At 43.3% G+C, this 22,404-nt stretch overlaps 1 protein-coding gene across 1 annotated transcript in view; it reads right to left on the bottom strand.

Annotated features, from left to right (window-relative positions):
- The window catches only part of SPTBN1 (spectrin beta, non-erythrocytic 1), a 211,549-nt gene that overhangs the window by 133,123 nt on the left and 56,022 nt on the right, over positions 1-22,404 (bottom strand). Inside the window, exon 2 of the mRNA XM_025354672.1 lies at positions 10,355-10,549. Coding sequence (XP_025210457.1) covers positions 10,355-10,502 — 148 coding nt within the window. The 5' untranslated portion in view covers positions 10,503-10,549. The remainder of the gene's footprint in view (positions 1-10,354; positions 10,550-22,404) is intronic.

Below are 22,404 nucleotides of genomic sequence, written 5' to 3'. Positions count from 1 at the left end.
GAATCTGTATTCCTTATAACGAGAAGGACCTAACCAAAAATAATTTTCTATGAATGATTTTTTTCACAGAAGTCAATCATTAGACATATACCAAATATTTAGCTCTGCTGTTACCTGGACCCCTGTCCACTGGATTACTATTGAATATGATCATGTCAAAAGTACTGGTGAATTTGCAGCTTAATAATCAAAACTATCTTCTTTAATTGACTTGGTATCAAAAATCAAATGCAACTTAAGAAACTATTTAACATCTACCTAGCATCAATTTTCTCTCCTAATTAGAAAATTAAATTGAATGGTATCACTGAAGATGGAGGTTAAATAAAATTCTAGATAGCTGCGTTGCATTGTTAAATTTAAAAATATACTTTGCATCATTTTCAGTTTGCTTTTATCATGGGGCATGTTTTATTTTTAAAGTATACAGAACTTTACAAATGCATTATATATAAATTAAATTTCTACCTTTTATCACCCTATAATAGAACTTTCTCACAGGTCCACTTTGGTAGAAAACTGCCAAAGGGGTTAACTGTGGAAGTGAATTTAACAACGGCAACAAATAGAACCATCTGAGACACCAAACACCCATCAATAGGCCCTTATGATGACAACATTTGGGGAAATGAAAAACTTCCTAAGTCTACAGTACTTTTTTTTTTTCTGTGACAGAGTCTTGTTCTTGTCACCCAGCCAGGCTGGAGTGCAATGGTTTGATCTCGGCTCACTGCAACCTCCGCCTCCCGGGTTCAAGTGATTCTCCTGTCTCAGGCTCCGGAGTAGCTGGGATTACAGGTGTGTAGCACCACATCTGGCTAATTTTGTATTTTTAGTAGAGATGGGTTTTCACCATGTTGGCCAGGCTATTCTTGAACTCCTGACCTCAGGTGATCCACTTGCCTCGGCCTCCCAAAGTGCTGGGATTACAGGTGTGAGCCACTGCGCCCGGCCTACAGTAGTTTCTGATGTCTACAACAGATCTGCCATCTGTTTCCAGACAACCACCAAATAAAAATCACAGCACTATGGTGTTGGTAGCTTTTACAGAGTATTTTCTGCTCTTTCTCTCTAATCTACCACTATTACTTATCTAAGAGAGCAGACAAAAATAAGGTACTGATACGTGCTACAGCACAGATGAAACTTGAAAACGTTTTGTTAAGTGAAAGAAGTTAGACACAAAAAGGCCACAGATTACATGATTTAATTTTTAGGAAATGTTCAGAAAAGGCAAATCCATAGGGTCTGAATGTAGACTAATAGTTGCCTGGGGCTGGGGGAAAGGAAAATGGGAAGTAACTGCTAATGTACCTGGGATTTCTTTGGGGAGTAATAAAAATGCTCTGGAATTAGACAGTGCTAATTGTCACATAACTCTGAGTATATTTTAAAAACTGCTGAATGGTATACTTCAAATGGGGTGTATTTTACAGTATGTAAATTGTACTTCAATAAAGCTGATATGTGTGTGAGAGAGAGAGAACACACATGCAGACAGAGTCAGGAAAAGGATAAGAAGGCAGAAAGGTCACATACATTTTTCCTCTTTTGCTTACACAGGCAGTCCCCAAATAAAGAGCAATTGTATTCCTTAAATTCAGTCATAAATCAACTCTCAATTCTATGAGATTTTCTCACAGAAGAATGGAGCGCCTCAAAAGTAAGTGACTGACTTAGGGAAAGAATTCTGGTGGGGTGGAGAGAATGAGGAGTTTAGACAAAGGCTAGGGGTGGAACAGGAGACAAAAAGAGGAATGAGGATCAAGAGAGGTTCGTTCTCTGAAGTGACTGAGGAAGCAGAACCTGGGCTCCCAAAGAGTGAGGGGCAGGAATGGGGGCTGGGCCAGGAAGGGGGATGACTGCATGGTGAATAGTCAGAAACTCTGGGAGCATGAGGCTTCCATCTGCGTGTTCTCCCATGCCTGCATCACTCACCTCAGCGACTGTGAGATTTCAGCCATTGCTGAGGTGAGAAGAATCTGAGGTAGAACAGGAGCAGGAATCCAAGCTGACTTCGGAAGCAGGGGAGAAACTGGGTCTATAGTGGTGAAGAGACAGAGGAGGGAGGGGAAGGAACCAGAGGAAAACTACACCTAAAAAAGTAAAGCAAAGATTCTTCCACCCCTATGGTGAGAAAACTATGGAAGCCATTTATATGCGAAAAGTAAATTGAGGGTATAATCTAGGACTACGTGTAAAGACTCCAACAGACTTTCTCTCAATAGCTTTCATGAATGACTTGGATATAAAATGCTCTTTCAGATTCAGATTTCACAAACAATGGTAGTATAGTTACTGTGTGCTAGGGACCACACCTCTTTCACAAAGAATCCCAAATAATGCATAATTTAGGGATACAGCCTGAAAAGTAGATGAGGAAAATAATGGGTAGCTATTAAATCCCTGTTAATCCTCTCTGTAAAAACTCATTCCACCATGCAAGAAGCTGTTCTCTTTCCCTCGGGGCAGGAAAGTGTCACGTCTGAACAGAATGTTAGGTGTGTGAAGAAGAAGAGCCCTAACATGATTTAGACGGTGAGTCCAGGTGTGAGATGGCATACACTATCTTGAGCAGCCCAAAGCAGACTTTCTGTTTTAAGGAGAGGTGTCCTCAGAGACCTGCAGCCTAGCCTCTTCAGTTTTGCTGCAGTGGAAAACGAAGCAGCTATGACGAGGCTCAGGTCCCAGCCTCCTCTCTCCAAGTTCCAGGGGTCTTTAGGTTACCTACCCCTTAAAATGACAGGGTGTGTGTGTGTGTGTGTGTGTGTGTGTGTGTGTGTGTGTGTGTATCAATCTTTCCCTCTAAATTACTATAGCAGGCCAGGCGCAGAGGCTCACGCCTGTAATTCCAGCACTTTGGGAGGTCAAGGTGAGTGGATCACCTGGGGTCAGGAGTTCGAGACCAGCCTGGCCAACATGGTGAAACCCTGTCTCTACTAAAAATATAAAAATTAGCCAGGTATGGTGGTGGGCACCTGTAGTCCCAGCTACTCAGGAGGCTGAGGCAGGAGAACCACTTGGACCCAGCAGGTGGAGGTTGCAGTGAGTCGAGATCACACCATTGCACTATAGCCTGGGCGACAAGAGCAAACCTCCACCTTACTACAGCAATAATTGCCTGTACTAACTTCCTGGCAGTTGTATACATATATAGTCTCATGTAAATAGGTTTCCTCTTCCTAATTAGATCATTATAGGCCATGTTTTATAGATTTCTTTACACATTCAATAAGAGGTTGGCTCTGTTCGTTCACTAAAAGTCAAATGTTTTACACACACACACACACACACAAGTCCCCTTTACCCTGGGTTTCACTTTCCATGGTTCAGTTACCTTCAGTCAACCATGGTCTGGAAATATGAAATGAAAAACTGCAGAAATAGGCAATTCATACATTTTAAATTGCATGCCATTCTGAGCACTGTGATGAAATCTTGTGCCACCTCGCCCCATCCCGCCTGGGACGTGAATCATCCCTTTGTCCAGCAGACACACACTGTAGACGCTCCTCCCTGTTAGTCACTTAGCAGCCGTCTTGGTTATCAGATTGACTGTCAGGTAACCCTTATTTGACTTAATAATGGCTCTGGGCTGGCAATTCAGATATGCTAAAAAGAAGCCACTGTCAAGTGCCTCCTTTAAGTGAAAAAGTAAAAGTTCTAAGAAAATTAAAAAAAAAAATCCTATAATGATAAGGTCTATGCTAAGAATGAATCTTCTATCCGAGAAATAGTTAAGAAGGAAAGAAATTCGTGTTAGTTTTGTTACTGCACCTCAAGCAGAAATGCACTTTTCTTGTCTCGTAGTAGAATCAACACGAAATAGGGGAAGATGTAGTCTTTAAAAAATTTTGTAACTGTTTTCTTTTTACTTCAAATAAAAAGCTGGTTTCCAAAAAGTCCAGCTTAGTTTGAATCACCACATGTTCCATGATACGAAGGCAACTGGTCAGAGGTCAGGAAAGTGGGCCTGCCATCACGGGATGCAGGCAATCATTTACAGAAAACATAAAAACTACTTCACAGCGCTAGTTAACAGGATTGACCAATGCTCTCCTCAGCTTCCTTCCAAACTGTAAACAGTAACACCTCAGAAGTGGGGCATACCATCTATCATGTTTTCACTGCACATTCCACTTTAGGAATAAGTATATATCTTGCCAGTCTGTCACATACACAAAAGATATATATTTCAAAGACGTAGTATAAAAAATGTAAAGCATCTCATTAATAACTTTTAATGAGGATTGCATAGTAATGTATTTTGGATAGCTATAAATATTTTTGGATATAAACATAAAATTTTGGAGTATATGACAATAGTCAATGTTAATTCTAATTATTATTTTTTTTGAGATGGAGTCTGGTACTGTTGCCCGGCTGGAGTGCAGTGTTGCAATCTCGGCTAACTGCAACCTCCACCTCCCAGGTTCAACGGATTCTCAGCCTCCCAAGTAGCTGGGATTATAGGCGCCCGCCACCATGCCCGGCTAATTTTTTGTATTTTTAGCAGAGATTGGGTTTCACTAGGTTGGCCAGGCTGGTGTTGAACACCTGACCTCATGATCCACCTGCCTCGGCCTCCCAAAGTGCTGAGATTACAAGTGTGAGCCACCGTGCCCGGCAATTCTAATTATTTTCTTAAAACATATCTAAGTCTTAAACTTTTACAAGCTGAAGAGTTGAGGTTTCTTATCACTCAGCTTGCCTAAGGGGGAAGCTTTCAGATGAAGCTTTTCTCTACTTGGAGAAAAAGCTGCTGCTTTCAATCCTGCCAGGTGCTCCAGGTCAAGTTCTCTGTACTTCCTCCTGATCATCAGGCTGATGTTTCTGGCTACTAAGGAGCCGGAGGTGGTGATGAGTGACTCACACATGAATCAGACTGATTTTCAAGCAGCAGAGTTTAAGGAAAATGGAAGAACTAGGCAGTGGAAGTGACCGATTCCAGGACAATTCATTTTTGTAATGATAAGCTGGTACTTGACAAGTGATCACAGGCCTGATTTCTACATTAAAAAAAAAAAAAAAAAAAAAAAAAACTGGTATAGCCAGGCTTTGTGGCACACACTTACAGTCCCAGCTACTCAAGAGGCTGAGGCAGGAGGATCACTGGAGATCAGGAATTCAAGGCTGTAGTGAGCTATGATTCCACCACTGTACTCCAGCCTGGGCAACACAGAAAGACCCCATCTCTAAACAAACAAGAAAACCAGTCGACATGGTGCATACTATACAGAGATGCTATCGCTCCTGTGAAATATCTTAGTCTGATTCCCTAATACCAACTGGGTATGCTACAATTCAATTCAATTCTGACACCATCTACCTACCATTATTGTTAAATCCCATAGGATAAAGGGCTTGGTCCCACAAGACTGCCCCCACATCAGATGCCAGTTCCAAGTCTCAGGCCACAGGCTATAAATTCAGGGGTTCCCAAGAACCTCCTCAGGTTCAATAATATGCTAGAACAACTCACAGAATTTAGGAAAACACTTTCCCCTTTATGTTTACCAATTTATTATAAAGGTTACAACTCAGAAATGGCCAAATGGAAAAGTACACGGGGCAGGTACTGGGGTGGGGTGGGGCTTCCATGTCCTCTCAGGGCACCCCACCCTCCCTGCACCACCTCCCCACAGATGAGTGGATGGTGCTGAAAGTTCCACTTCTCTAATTGCTCAGTCTTGGGTGCACAGCATCATCCTGAGGCTAGCTAGTGATGGGAGACTATCCCTACCCAAAGTCATGGAATTAGCACAAACTCAGGTGCGAGAAAAGGGGCACCTTATGGATAACAACAGACACTCCCATCACTCAGGAGACTCCATGGGTTTTAGGAGCTCTATGCCAGGAACCCAGAACCAAGACCAAATATATTTCTTATCACACTGCATTGAATTAAAAGCAATTCCAGAGGGTGAATAAGACGAAGACGAGTAAAGTAAAAGTTATTATAAAAGTGTTTTTTAGGCCAGGCGCGGTGGCTCACGCCTGTAATCCCAACACTTTGGGAGGCCGAGGCAGGCGGATCATGAGGTCAGGAGATTGAGACCATCCTGGCTAACACGGCGAAACTCTGTCTCTACTAAAAATACAAAAAATTAGCCGGGCTTGGGGGTGGGCGCCTGTAGTACCACCTACTCGGGAGGCTGAGGCAGGAGAATGGTGTGAACCCGGGAGACGGAGCTTGCACTCAGCTGAGATCCCGCCACCGCACTCCAGCCTGGGCGACAGAGCGAGACTCCATCTCAGAAAAAAAAAAAAAAAAAAAAAAGTTTTTTACAACTCACAGATAACCTAATAATAGGAAGTATCTGTCAACTGGGTGAAAATTAGTAACGAGTAGTTTACCTCACCCTATTTCCTTAGATACATAAACCTTGAAAGCAGCTTAGTAAAGGGCACAGGTGGTGGTTCCACTATCAGTACAAGACGAACTGCACCATTAAAAGATGAATTCCTGCATCTTTTGTAAATCTGCCTCAGAATTCAGACTGAAGCCTAGATTAGATTGTACCTACCAAAAGCCCTAGAGGGGCCGGGCGCGGTGGCTCACGCCTGTAATCCCTGCACTTTGGGAGGCCGAGGCGGGCGGATCACGAGGTCAGGAGATCGAGACTATCCTGGCTAACAAGGTGAAACCCCGTCTCTACTAAAATACAAAAAATTAGCCGGGCGCGGTGGCGGCGCCTGTAGTCCCAGCTACTCGGGAGGCTGAGGCAGGAGAATGGCGCGAACCCGGGAGGCGGAGCTTGCAGTGAGCCGAGATGGTGCCACTGCACTCCAGCCTGGGGGACAGAGTGAAGACTCCACCTCAAAAAAAAAAAAAAAAAAAAAAAAAGCCCTAGAGGGACACAGGAAATGTGAATATGTACATTTTTATGGCTCTAAGCAAAGCTTTAGAACATGCACGTTCAGCAGAAACCCCACAATAGCACTCACTCCTGTTGGGCCTATCACTGTATCACTGCCCTATAAGGGACAGGAAGATATCTCCCTTTTCTCAAAGTCAAGTGGTTAGCCTTTCCCAACACTCCCAAATGAAGTGGATCTTCTTTTTTTTTTTTTTTTTTTTTTTTTTGGTGAAAAGAGATATGTATATTTACAGTTAGCCAGCTGGACTCAGTTTAGATGATCCCAATTTTGTTGGCAACATCCAAAGCATCATAATCAGGAGCCAGTGGAACATATGCCTTCTTCTCTCCATCAAGCCGAATCAGGGTGTTGACCTTGATCACATCAATGTCTTAGAGCTTCTTCACAGCCTCTTTAATCTGGTGCTTGTTGGCTTTAACATCCACAGTGAACACAAGCGTGTTGTTGTCTTCTATCTTCTTCATGGCAGACTCAGTGGTCAGCAGAAACTCAATGACAGCATAGTGGTCAAGCTTGTTTCTCCTGGGGGTGCTCTTCTGAGGATATCTGGGCTGCCTCCACAGTCGCAGTGTCTTGGGGCTGCTGGAAGGTGGGTGACATGTGGATCTTCTTTTTTGTGGCTGTGGACACCTTTCAACACTGCCTTCTTGGTCTTTAAAGCCTTCGCTTTGGCTTTGGCTTTGGCTTTAGCAGGGCCAGGAGCTTTCTTCTTTACTTTCAGTGCCATCTTCTGAAAAGGGTCCCAAGTGTATCTTTAAGGTAATTCTGTTGGGTTTGAAACTTTATTTCTTCCTAGACTTGAGCTTGGTTCAGATGAAGTGGTCTCAAACACCGAAGGAAGGGGACCGGATGACCATCAGTACTCTGCATCAGTCACAAAAGGTGATCCCCAAGTCAGGGCATCACCTGGCCTGTTGGATATGTAAATTATCATCCCCACTCAAGGCCTACTGAATCAGAAACTTTGGGGGTGGGCCCAGCATCCCGTGCTTTAACAATCCCTCCACTTTTCGAACCACTGAACCACTATTCTATTCCAGACACTACTGGATTGTTCTGTAACTCCTGCTATCAGCATATAGTTTTTTAGAAGGCTCAGAGATTTTTCTGTCCCACAGAATAAGTAAAAGAATAAGTAGGATAAGATAATTTCCTTCATTACCTTCCTCCAACAGATGGTTTTCCTGGTATCTTGTAAATTCAATGAATACAATTCCCACCCCCTCCACCCAATATCATTTAACCTGGAAGCAGCATCTTTCCTTTTCAATAACTTGCCATGGTTCCTCATGGTTTCTTCTAGACCACAGGATGCATTCCTGAGAATTCCAAAGATCTTTTTAACATGTTCGAATTACCTCACTAGCAATATTCTCTGCCAATGAGCTTTACATCCTTTTTTTTTTTTTTTTTTTTCACTTTATTGAATACTGAAAAAGAATATACACTGCAAAGTCAGTATGCCTTCAGCCACTTAGCAGCAGTATGCCCTTGGGCAAGCTATTTAATCTCTCTCGAACCTGTTTTGTCATTTATACAACGTAGATAGTAATAATCTCTCTCATATGATCGTTATGGGATTAACTGTTAATATATGCAAGTATTTCCCACAGTGCCTGGCACACAGTGTAAGTACCATATTGAGTGTTTGCTATTATTATGACTACAGTTATTGAGGGACCTAGATAAACATCCTAGAAAGGTTAAGACAAACGATGGATAATAAGGACAGCTGCAGGGTCTCCTCTCAAACTGTAGGAAAAGACCACATGCAAAGAACAAGGAACTGTTCTATTTTGCAAACAAAATGGTCCTTTAAAAAGGAGATAATACACAGCCTGGAATGAGAAAGTAAAAGACTCATGATCTACAAATCGCTTTACTAGCACAAGCCAGGGTTATGATTTCCATACAGTTCCATGTTAATGAATGGTAATGAAGCCCAAATTCTAGAGTGACTGATTAATCATTCATTCAGGCAAACTCAAGAAAGATCTTTAAATCAACACCACTCAAGAGACAAATTATCCTAAAGCAGTTGAATAGTTTTTCTGTAGCACATAGTTAGCTGTACCTCCAACATCCATTCTCCTCTTCCTCTTTTCTGTTATATTCCAATTTTTCTAGCCAACTTGTTTGGTTGAGACTGACCAAACTTTCACTCTAAGGGTTGCATCCTGTTTAGAAGTTAACGGCACATGAGATTCTCCAACTCCAGTGGGAGAGGCACATGACCCAAGTCACGATCAATCATGCCAGTGAGACTGATATATCTGGGCCATGAAAAGCAGAGAAGCAACCTCTTTTCTGCTGGATGTCCACAGTCCAAGGGGGCCTGGGACCTGGGGTAGCCATCTTGGGACTACGGGATGGAGCCTGCTTGTGAACAGAGCCTGCACTAGAAAATAACGCCAGAGCAGAGGGAAAGAAACTAGATCATGGTCACACCATTTAAGTCCAGGAGTAAGTCTTGCTTAAAGACTGAATTTGCCTACTGTGTGACCAATAAATCCTCTTTGTCACTTAAACCACTCTGGGTTAGGTTTCCTTTGTCCACAATAAAGATGACTCTAAATGATGCATGCTTCATAATCAGATTCCACTATAAAGGCAACAAAAATGGGAGTTACAGTTAGAATTAACAGTAAACTTAACTTCTCAAGTCGTAACTTTGATTTACTTATCACAATTAAAGACATTAAGAAAAAAAATCATTTGGAATAAATTTCACTTGAAATTTCATTTGAAATCTCAAAGTACAGATGCAGGACCTTGAATAAACTCTGTTTTGATCCTTGGTTTACATATATTCAGTACAGCTGAGTTTTCAGACCCACAGAATGCTTTCCTGATTTTCAGGGCAACTTTAGGGTAAAACACTCCTCACCCCCACCAGGGCCATGGAGAAAGTGTGCTCTAGGTGTTCACCAGCAACAAGGGAATGAGAAATCACAAAGTAAGGACATGTTCCACGAACTGATGAACCAATGGCAAACTTACCTGTTACTGTATTAAACGTGCCTTTACCAGATTAAGCTATTGCTTTTCAGATGTAAAATCCTTGCGTGTGATACTAACCCATCTTGGTACAGGTCAGGCCAGTTAATGTATCACAGGCACTAAGTACACAGGTAAATTTGTATATTTTTGAGTATAAGGAATAATATGCTTCGATATTTTGATATGTAAGATTTGTCAAAAATAAAAGAATTCTTACAAACTTAGGGCAGCTGTTATTGAATTGCTATAAATAACACTCTGTGCTCTGAGTAATTTTGGCCATTAGAGTTGACAGCTCTCCAAATATGGAACTGACTACCTTACAAAATGGTCAGCTGGCTCTCGCAGGACACATTTAAATAGAGGTGAGACAACCTTCGAACAGGACAGTGTCACGGGAACAGGGCGGATGATTTTAAGGGACATCCTGATTTTAGGCATCCTGGGCCTCTGACAGGCATGAAGGACTCACCTGCCAGAGCCTTGATGCGGGACCGCTCAAAGAGCCGCGCAGAGCTGTTTTCATTGTCCCAGTCATCAACATCCCAGCGGTTGTTGACATCACTGTACTGCTGCTGGATCTCAATGTTGTCATAGTCTGTGGCTACTGTGGTCGTCATCTTGAACTGTCTCAGCTGCTCCTCCACATCAGCTCCTTCTTAGAGTTCTATGAGAAAGAAGAGGAAAAACATTTAGACGTCTAAAGTACATACAGTCCCCACGGAACCTACTGGGATAAGACTGAGTAGAAAGTAAAACAGTGCTTGCCAAGAATAGGTCTTCTGGAGCAACGCTGGTTTCAGATTTTAGCACTGTCTCGTAATAGGTGTGTGACCTCAGTCAAGTTACTTAGTAGCTCTAAGCCTCAGTTTCCCCAACCATTAAAGAGGGAAGATACTTCAGAGGTTGTTGAGAGGATTGAATGACATGATGGATGCCCCCAAAATAGTGGGTTTATTCCTTTTTTCTAAAGTTTAAACTCCGCAATTTAAAAATGTTATCGGAGGGCCGGGTGCAGTGGCTCACGCCTGTAATTCCAGCACTTTGGGAGGCTGAGGTGGGCAGATCACCTGAAGTTGGGGGTTCAAGACCAGCCTGGCCAATATGGTGAAAACCCGTCTCTACTAAAAATACAAAAATTAGCCGGGCATGGTGGCGCATGCCTGTAACCCCAGCTACTCGGGTGGCTGAGGCAGGAAGAATTGCTCGAATCTGGGAGGTGGAGCTTGCAGTGAGCTGAGATCACGCCACTGCACTCCAGCCTGGGCAACAGAGCGAGATTCCATCTCAAAAAGGAAAAAAAAAAAGAAATGTTATCGGAGGTAGATCAACACCTATGTGGGCTTCTGAATGAACTCATTTATTCCTATAGTGTATCACCATAAATTATAATCTTTAAGCTTCTCCTGGAAATTCATAAAACGTTATACAAGAGAACTAGCAGATCATTTTATCTAAACATCTCACTTACATATTAGAAAACTGATGCTTAAGATTAAGATGTAAGGCCAGGCACAGTGGCTCACGCCTGTAATCCCAGCACTTTGGGAGGCTGAGGTGGGTGGATCACCTGAGGTCGGGAGTTCCAGACCAGCCTGACCAACATGGAGAATCCTCATCACTACTAAAAATAAAAAATCAGCCGGGCATGGTGGCGCATGCCTATAATCCCAGCTACTCGGGAGGCCAAGGCAGGAGAATTGCTTGAACCCAGGAGCTGGAGGTTTTGGTGAGCCGACATCATGCCATTGCACTCCAACCTGGGCAGCAAGAGCAAAACTCCATCTCAAAAAAAAAAAAAAAATTAAGATGTAAGTATATGGCAACCAAGGACAGTACCAGTGCACAGTAGATGCTCAATACACGATTGCTATTCTTTATTCTGAACTGATGAGCTTTAAACATAGCTTCTCCCTTCAGTATAGCATTATTCACTCATTGAGCCAAAATACAATGAAGACTTACTATGCACTTGTGCTGCACCAGATGCTAGGGATACAAACGAACACAATAAGGACCTGGCCCTAGGGAAACTTATATCCTAGTGGTAGGAGTTGGACAAAAACCACACAAGAAAAGGCAAGACAGTTCAAAGAAAAAAAATGACAGCAGAGTCATGTGATAGAGGGAGTGATTTTTAGATCTGGTGATCAGGGAAGGCCTCTCTGAGTGGGTCCTGAAACTGAGAACTCAATGTCAAGAGGAATGAATCACGCACAGATCAAGAAGAACAGTGTTACAGGCAAAGGAAGCAGCATAGCATGCGGGAGGAACAGCAGGTTCAGTGTGGCAAAGTCTAGTGGGCAGTGGGAGAGACTCGGAGACAAGGTTAGGGAGGGATGTGGGCGAGCCCAAGTGTGACGGGAAGCAACTGCAGGATTTTAAGCTAATAACCGACACCACCCTTGAGTGTATTTGTAAAATATTCTTCCCAGGGCTGTGTGGAAAAACAGATTCTAGGCGGCAATAATGGAAGCAGGGGCCACTTGGAAGGTTACTCCAGAAATGATGGCGGTGCAGCTCTGGGTGGAGAAGTGGTGATGGTTAAGAGGTGGATGTGCTTAGAGGTGGATGTGCTTTGGAGGGAGAACTGACAGGACCTGGTAAAGAACTGACTAGACCTGCAGCATTGAGAAACTGAGCTAGTGCTATGCCTGAAGCCTGTGGGTGTGGTTAAATTCCTGCATATTTTAAATTTCACTGTGGGGAATCAGGCTCAGTCAGGTATATAAAGCTATCTAAGTAAGTTGTTAACCTGCAAACATAAGAAGAAAGGAGGAAAAAGACCACCTCCCTTTTAAAGTGGTATGAAGATATCCCAAGAAAAAAACATGTGTTATCAACATTTTTTTTTTTTTTTGAGATGGAGTTTCGCTCTGTCACCCAGGCTGGAGTGCAGTGGCACCATCTTGGCTCACTGCAACCTCCGTCTTCTGGGTTCAAGCAATTCTTCTGCCTCAGCCTCCTCAATAGCTGGGACTACAGGCGTGAGCCACCATGCCCAGCTAATTTTTGTATTTTTGGTGGAGACGGGGTATCACCATATTGACCAGCTGACCCCAAACTCCTAGACCTTGTGATCCACCCGCCCTGGCCTCCCAAAGTGCTGGGATTACAGGCGTGAGCAACCATGCCTGGCTGTTATCAACATCTTAAAACTCAAAAATTTATTGTCAGGTTTTTGTACCTAGATGCTCATTTAGTGAAAGCCTTATTCAGTGTGCACCAAGATGTGCACCTGGGCCAGAGTCAGCAGGCCTCCTCACGACAGCCTGCGTGCTAATCAAACCAGACACCACTCAGCAACACAGAAGGATCATCCAAGAGATGATTCTTCTCCCTCACATATGCCACCACACAAAAAATAAACAAACCTATATATGCAGAAAAGAAACATTTATCGTGCTTGAAATGCAGCTTTCTAAAAGTTCCAGCACATAACCACACATGCCACATGCAACTGAGTTTCCATGGTAAATAAGCTGAAACAAATTAACTACACCTTAAATAAATAGTAGGTTCTTGGGTGGTACCAGCACACAACTGCCTGCTCTTTTGTCATAGCTGTTTTCTCACATGCTATCCAAGAGCATCGCCGACACATCCCACATGTTCCTGAGGAAGAAGCACCGAATCCACCTTACAACTGAGCCACAACATCTGTGACTCAAACTGTCACCCACCTCTGCTCTAACAGAAAAACCCTGAATGGGAGTAAAATCCTGGGTTCTCATCAGATAGACATACTCAACCCCAATTAAGTACATTCATGGGTATATTAGTTTTCACACCTACATTAGCAATTTATTTATGGGATTTCATAAAAACACAAAAACTTCAGAAACCTAATCCAGTCAGTATATTCCACTGAATGATCTTACAGTGGCATTTAATATTCAAAGTCATAAACCCTTCTAAAAAATGAAAATTAATATTGTCATGCAATCATCTGACCTTGAATATAGTTAACTTTCATGACTATTATCAATATCAAAACTTTTATAAAATTCAACCTTGGAGGATTCTATCTCTAGGGAGAAAATGTGAAAGTGCTATCAATCCCAAATTCTGAAAGTACCGAAAGTAAAATTTAATCCAACCCAACCCAAGGTGAAACCCAAGCAAGGCATGCCTCTCCCCAGATAAGTTTTAGCTATTTGGTGCCACCTGCTGACCAATGAGAAGAAACCTCCAGGGCAGCTAGACCTGCGCTGCAACATCCACCGCACTTGACTCCTGCAGAAGCCCAGCCTGGCCCCCTGCCCTGCCCCGCCCCGACCTGAGAATCTCTCTATCACTGAACCAACAACTGCTTTCCACAGATTTCCCCCTTTTTTTTCTTTTTTTTTTTTGAGACAGAGTCTCTCTCTGTTGCCCAGGCTGGAGTGCAGTGGCGTGATCTCAGCTCACTACAACCTCCCAGGTTCAAGCAATTCTCCTGCCTCACCCTCCTGAGTAGCTGGGATTACAGATGTGCACCATCATGCCCAGCTAATTTGTGTATTTTTAGTAGAGACAGGGTTTCACCATGTTGGCCAGGCTGGTCTCAAACTCTGACCTCAGGCAATCCGTGTGCCTTGGCCTCACAAAGTGCTGGGATTACAGGTGTGAGCCACCTTGCCCAGCCCACAGATTACTTAATAAGTAAGTGATAATTCTTGTCTTAAGCTTAAAATAAGTCATTCAGAGAACTAAAGCACTTTTTTCCCTAATGTTCTTTCTTAATGGTGTTCCTTAAAATCAGTTATTGTTCCTGAAAACGGAAAGGTTAGGCTGGGAGTGGTGGCTCACGCCTGTAATCCCAGCACTTTAGGAGGCCAAGGCAGGCAGATCCCTTGAGCCCAGGAGTTCAAGCCTCGACAACACAGTGAGACCCCCATCTCTACAAAAATGATAATAATAATAAATAGCCAAGTGGGGTGGCATGTGCCTGTGGTTCCAGCTATTTGGGAGGCTGAGGTAGGAGGATCACTCAAGCCAGGGAGGTGGAGGTTGCAGTGAAACATAATCATGCCACTGCACTCCACCCTGGATGACAGAGTCAGACTCTGTCTCAAAAGAAAAAAATAAAACAAAACAAAAAACAGAAGTGGGAAGTGAAAGAATCCAAATTATCCACTAGTCTGTGTACAAAATAAATACATATATATATGCCAGTCACAGTGGCTCGCACCAGTGGCTCACACCTGTAATCTCAACAATTTGGGAGGCCACAGTGGCCAGATCACTTGAGCCCAGGAGTTTGAGACCAGCCTGGGCAAGATGGTGAGACGCCCTCCCCACTCCTCTTCACTGTCTCTACAAAAATTAGCTAGACATGGTGGCACGTGTTTGTAGTCCCAGGTACTTGGGAGGCTGAGGCGGGAGGATCACTTGAGCCCAAGAGGTCAAGGTCACAGTGAGCCATGATTGCGTCACTGCACTCCAGCCCAAGCAACAGAGTAAGACTCGTCTCAAAAACAACAACAACAAAAAAAGCAATGCTCTGAGTTCTTCTTTTTATTCAACTGTTTCACTCAAGTGTACAGAATTTGTTACTAGAGACAGACATCTTTTTTCTTCAATATTCTCCATCTGTCCAAAGACAATGTCCTTTGTCCAAAGACAAAACTGAGTATTTACAGTGATAGAACCCATTATTTTATTTTCAAAGCAATTTCAAGGCAAAATATCCCTCGCTCCCACCATAGCCATCGTGGAAAGGTCCCTTCTAGGCACTCAACAGCAGCAAGGGAGTGATGTGAGGGTGAAGAAGTCAGAGTCAGGACAAGAATATGGAAGAGTGTGCCCATGGCATGGAGACTCCAAACTCCAGTATGCTATAAACATCATCATCCTCTAAACCACTTCCACACGGGACTGGGCCAGCTGTGAGGACAGTTATATCACACATACAGGTGTCCCAGGAGGTTATCTAAAAAGGGCTGGGTTTTCTCCAGGTGCTATTGGCCATGCCTCCCGTGGGCTGTGAAGTCATCTGTACTTCTTAAATAGCTGTGGGAAGGTTAGGAAGAGAAGGGAGGAAGCCTTGGCCATCTTGGAACTCTGCCTGGTGGTTCCACCATTAGGAAACCGGGAAGGGACTATGTAAGGCTGACACAAGAAAAGGGAATCTCCCCTTGAAGAGAAAGGCCCTCGTGCCTCTACTAGCAGAGCGAGGGCCTGGATTCCACTGGACTTGATCACCACAGTAGGAGCTCATTAAATAACTTTTGAATGAATAAAAACAGTAATACCCTGCATGTGATACGGGTAATGCCCACATTTTGTGACTAGGTTTCAAAAAGATACTCGAAAGTGTCTATCTACTTTCCCCGCTCTTCTCCATTGTGGGGTGGGGTGGGATGCAGTAGGGTGTGTGTGTGGGGGGTGTGTGTGTGTGGTGTGTGTGTGTGTGTGTGTGTGTGTGTGTGTATAAAAAGGAATATGTAGAAAAGCCAAGATCCTCCCCCTCAAATTACTCTTCTCTAATCCTACATTCTATGAACTGGAATTTTCCATAAGATGCACGTAAGATGAAATTCCAGATGCTTTATTCTTTTCTGCTTCAATAAGCAGACACTAAATTCATTTCTTCAAACAGGTGGACCAAGGCAGAAATGGATATGGAAATTATTATCCTGAATCTTTGAGGCAAAGAGGTTTCTACAGCTCTGGCATGAGCTACCACAGGTCATAACCATTAGGAAAGAAACTTTCCTAATGGAAAGTTTGGCTTTAGAAGTATTCTATTAGTTCTCCTCTATATTAATTAAAATTCGTAAAGGCAATACCTGGAACAGCCCAGAGGGAAAATACTTTACCTGTTCTCCTACTTCCCAACATGCCACACTTAAATAAGTTGCACAGGTATAAGATAAACTTGCAGGTTTTTGTTCTATGAAGAAACAATAATCCCCAGGCTCCTTTCAAGCACCCTCTTCTGTTACTCTACAGAATCTGCCTTGGTGACATCACCCACTTCCCTGTCTTTGCTGGTTACCCGGTGCTGACAGCTGCTCCCTGGACAGTAAGGTGCAGGTGTCTCCTAACAATCACGAACTCCACCTGGCGAACACCGAACTCACAGCCCCCACCTCTAGGCCCCGCATCTCCTCCACCACTCCCTCACTGAATGGCATCCCCACTTCTCCCAGTTGCCCCAGCCAGAAACCTCGCAGTCACCTTTCATTTCTCCCTCTCCCTCCACAGGGTGGTCCTAAGGTAACTTGTACCTCCTGAAAATCTCATGAGTTAGTTCCAGCAGGAGTTTCTCATTCCAGCTCCTCATCTCTCATTGTAATCCCTAATCCATTCCCCTACAATGCTACCAGAAGGACCGTGCTAAAATGTAATTCCAGTCATTTTACCCCCTAAAAACTAAAATCTACCAGTTTGCTCCCGATGCCTTCAGAAGAATGCCGAGAAGCCTTAGGAGAGAAAATGAGATTCTCCATGAGGACTCTGTCCATCTCTCTAGCCTGGTCCCACTCTCTGTGTCGTAAGCTCTTGCAACTCCTGAGAGAGAAGAATCATGTTCTTGTCTCAGTTCCAAACCTATCACCTGGAACAGCTCTTTACTCTTCCTGCAAATCCTAGCTCAGGTATCACTACACCCAGGAACCTCCTGGAATCACTCACCACCACCACCACCACCACCACCACCACCACCTGGTCTGAATTAGACAACCTTAGTGCCCACATGCACTCCCTCCGACACCTTATGCACCGCTGACCTGTCATTAAAAGACAGATTCATAATTACAAACCATCTATTTACTTACCATCAATAAGCCACAGCCTCTTGAGGTCACAATCCCATCATTCTGTCTTTATAACTCCTAGCAGGGTGCCTGGTAACATTAGGTGCTTGCTAATTATTTGTTTCTGAATGCGCTGCCTGGGCGGGTGGTGGAGGGAGGATTGGGAGGTGAGAGCACAGGGGCAAAGTTAATTGGAGCTGCCACTCAGGTACTATCTCCATCAGTCACAACGCCTGAAACATATACTCTTCTGACTTACATAGATCTGGTAGACACTCTGCTTTCAAGGAAGTCACATTTTTAAAATGGGCTGCTAATGAACGAGTGAATATTTAATAAGGTGCCTCTCCATACATACAATAAAATTTAGATTTCCCTTTTTAATTTAGTTTTTACCCTTGGAAAAAATGTTTTTATCTGAACTACTCAGATTTCAGAGAGTAAAGCAGCAAATAGAGAACACATGGAATTTTCATTAGCACTACACATATGCACACACACATATACACACACTTCCTTAATACCCAATCCTAAAGGCTCAAATTAAATCAAATGAAGAAGGCGACCAACGTTCGCCAATCCTTTTCGAGGAAGAAAACTATGTAACAATTACTTTGGCAGAATTCACAGACCCAAATGTTCTGCAAACACTTGAAACTCTCCCACTTTATTCGTAAAAGAATTGAAAAAGTGTACACCGGATGCTGGTATGCTATCTTTAAAAAGGCCTTCTAAGGACTCTGAAGGCACCAAACTGCAAACTGCGTGTCTGAGAATTTTGCTTCAACTATCTCAACTGTTCAGTTGCCAACAAGGAGTATCTATAAGAAACAGTGGTTTCTTTTTTAAATTATATTTTAAGTTCTAGTGTACATGTGCACAATGTGCAGGTTTGTTACATATGTATACAGATGCCGTGTTGGTTTACTGCACCCATTACCTCATCATTTACATTAGGGCATTTCTCCTAATGTTATCCCTCCCCCATTCCCCCACCCCACCACAGGCCTCAGTGTGTGATGTTCCCTGCCCTGTGTCCAAGTTATTAAGAAACCACTGTTTCTTTTTTTTTTTTTTTTTTTTTTTTTTTTTTGAGACGGAGTCTCGCTCTGTCGCCCGGGCTGGAGTGCAGTGGCCGGATCTCAGCTCACTGCAAGCTCCGCCTCCCGGGTTCACGCCATTCTCCGGCCTCAGCCTCCCGAGTAGCTGGGACTACAGACGCCCGCCACCTCGCCCGGCTAGTTTTTTGTATTTCTTAATAGAGACGGGGTTTCACCATGTTAGCCAGGATGGTCTCGATCTCCTGACCTCGTGATCCGCCCGTCTCGGCCTCCCAAAGTGCTGGGATTACAGGCTTGAGCCACCGCGCCCGGCCACCACTGTTTCTTAATAACCTGCCTGACCTATAATTACTCAGGTACATGGGGCTAGTGCCAAAAAGGGACCGACATTGCATCCCATTCAGAGTTCTCTACTCATAAATACAAAGACACACATGAAAAGTCACAGCATGATAATTAACAACACAAGAAAAGTCACAAGCATACAATGTCTGTTATTAAAGTAGCCTTCACTTTTAAAACAATCCAGTGCACTGTAGCTTTACAGGAACACATCCACTGTTTAAAAAAAAAAAACGGTGGCCTCACACCTGTAATCCCAGCACTTTGGGAGGCCGAGGAGGGCGGATCATGAGGTCAGGAGTTCAAGACCAGCCTGGCTAACATGGTGAAACCCCGTCTCTACTAAAAATACAAAAATTAGCTGGGCATGGTGGCAGGTGCCTGTAATCCCAGCTACTCAGGAGGCTGAGGCAGGAGAACTGCTTGAACCCAGGAGGTGGAGGTTGCAGTGAGCCGAGACAGCACTACTGCACCCCAGCCTGAACGGCAGAGCGAGACTGTCTCAAAAAGAAAAAAAAAAAAAAAAGGCAGTATAGAGCTGCATACAGTTCAGCCAAAATTCAGAAAATCAGATCATCCTGAGAGGGAAAGTTTCTCTCAGACCTATTAATAATTATTAAATTATTAAACTCTTGTTAATGAAGTATTTTGGATTTCAAGTAATCTATAGCTGTACTAACTTTTATTTATCAGTGGCAGAGTATAGTAATATTTCTCACTATGATTATCAGATTTTCTTTCTCATTCCCTGAGTATGTTACAAGATCATAATTATTTTAGCTTCTAGGTGAGCTGTTAACATTATGAAATATAGTTTTTGTCCCTATTAACATGTGAACTCTATTTTGATTGATAGTAATATTTGCCTGGTATGTATTTTTCTATCCCACTATTTCAAACCCTCTGCAAACTAAAAATAAAATTCTGAGGCCCCCAACCATCTGAAATGGGCCCTCTTGGCCAAGGACATCCCTGAAAATCTCTTTCAGGCCATGATGGAAGGAGGTGGGGGGGTTGGACATGTCTCACTATCCCCCTCCAGCATTAACATCAACTCAGACCTTAAGTGGAATAAGAAATACTCAAAAGTCTATTCTCTCTGAAGCCTGCTACTTGGAGGCCTCATCTGCATGGTAAAACCTAGGTCTCCACAACCCCTTAACAAAACCCAGACATTCCTTTCTACTGATAAGAACTCAGAAAAAATTTAAATCTACCTATGACCTGGAAGGCTCCCCCCATCCCGCCCTTCCAGATCAAATCAATGGAAATCTTACATGTACTGATTGATGTATTGTGTCTCCCTAAAATGTATAAAAGCAAGCTGTACCCTGACCACCCTGGGCACATATTATCAGGACCTCCAAAGGCTATGTCATTGGTGTGTCCTTAACCTTGACAAAATAAACTCTCTCAATTGACTGAGACCTGTCTCAGACATTTTGATTTCACACTTCTAGAGTCATTTTGTTTTAGGTATGCTTCTCTTTGTTTCAATCTAACCCAAGAGTTTCTGTCATTTAGTCGGCAAGCATAATCCATTTGCATTTATTAGGATTACTACCATATTTGACGTTTCAGTCCATTTATTTTGTATTTTCAATCATAACAAAAATACGGAAACTGGGGCCCCAAGAGTTAAACAACTCGATCAAGTCACACAGGTATGATGCTTCTATCGTAATATCTTTATCACTACTGAATCTTGTACCATCAGAACACAATCTAATCTTTAAAATGCAGAGGTGAAGACTAAACCCTAACACAGTTAAAAATTACATTTTGGGAGGATGGCTTATACTTTCTGGGGCATGGTATTTTATTTGCTTTCTCATTCCATCCTCCTCAGCAACCTTTTGAAATAGATACTACTATTAGCCCTATTTTACAGGTGAATAAACTAAAGTTTTGCTGGTGGTGGCACAGCAAAAAAATGAAGAAACCAAGAGGACTTGAACCAAGTGGGTATGACTCCAAAGCCCATGCTTTAAATGAACAAACTGGCCTATCCTCTAAGGCAAGAACCCTTTAATAGTGGTCCATGTTAGAAAAATATCAAAAAGACTCAAGGTTCTTAAATAAGGAAATGAATGACCCCCATCAAAGTCTAATTACGCCTAGGACAGTTACCCACCCAGCCAGGTTTCCCTGTACATACACAATGGGGCTGATATCGCCCCCAAAAGGAATGAAAATTCATTTTAGGGATGAGGCAAAAAATTGTATTCTTTTTCATATAAGCATAGATATACAATGTATCTATGGCATGAAAATTTCATGGGTGGGCAATTAGGAGAAAAAAAATGTCGGCCGGGTGCGGTGGCTCACACCTGTAATCCCAGCACTTTGGGAGGCCGAGGCAGGCAGATCACGAGGTCAAGAGTTAGAGACCATCCTGGCTCACATGGTGAAACCCAGTCTCTACTAAAAATACAAAAAATTAGCCAGGCGCAGTGGCAGGCGCCTGTAGTCCCAGCTACTCGGGAGGCTGAGGCAGGAGAATCACTTGAACCAGGAAGCGGAGGTTGCAGTGGGCCCAGATCGCGCCACTGCACTCCAGCCTGGGCAACAGAGCGAGACTCCGTCTCAAAAAAAGAAAAAAAAAAAGTCACACTGGGTTAAGGGGCTCACACCTGTAACACCAGCACTTTGGGTGGCCCAGGCAGGAGGATCGCTTGAGGCCATGAGTTCGAGACCAGCCCGGGCAACAAAGTGAGCCTGTCTCTACAAAAAAATTAAAAATTAGCCAAGTGTGGTGGCACAAGCCTGTAGTCCCAGACACTCAGCTTGAGATGGGAGGATCACTTGAGCCTGGGAGGCCAAGGCTGCAGCAAGCTGTGATCATGTCAAAGCACAACAGCCTGGGCGACAGAGCAAGACCCTGTCACAAAAATAAACAAATAATCTAAAAAATTCCTACTGGGGATGGGAATAATGGAAAAAATGATGAGAAACACTATCCAAGCTAAAGAAATAAATGCTTATCTCCTTTAATGAAGATGTAACCACCCAACAGTTTCACCTCCCCTGCTATCTAGATAGATCCTATTTATCAAGACAGGGGAATTGCAATAAAGTTATTCACACAGAGCTGGCTGTGCAGCAGACCAGAGTTTTGTTACTACTTAAAACAGTCTCCCCAAGAATTTGAAGACTGGAGTTTTTAAGGATAATTTGGTGAGTAGGGGGCCACTGAGTTGGCAGTTCTGATTGGTAGGGCTGGAGATGAATACGGAGTTGAAAATGTCCTCTTGCACTGAGTCAGTCCTGGGTGGGGGCCACAAGACCAGATAAGCCAGTTTATCCATCTGGGTGGTGCCAGCTGATCCATCGAGGACAGGGTCTGCAAAATGTCACAAGCACTCATCTTAGGTTTT

This window comes from Theropithecus gelada, chromosome 13, assembly GCF_003255815.1.
Source record: "Theropithecus gelada isolate Dixy chromosome 13, Tgel_1.0, whole genome shotgun sequence".
NCBI classification, from domain to species: domain Eukaryota; kingdom Metazoa; phylum Chordata; class Mammalia; order Primates; family Cercopithecidae; genus Theropithecus; species Theropithecus gelada.
This window is presented reverse-complemented; position numbering and strand designations above follow the sequence as displayed.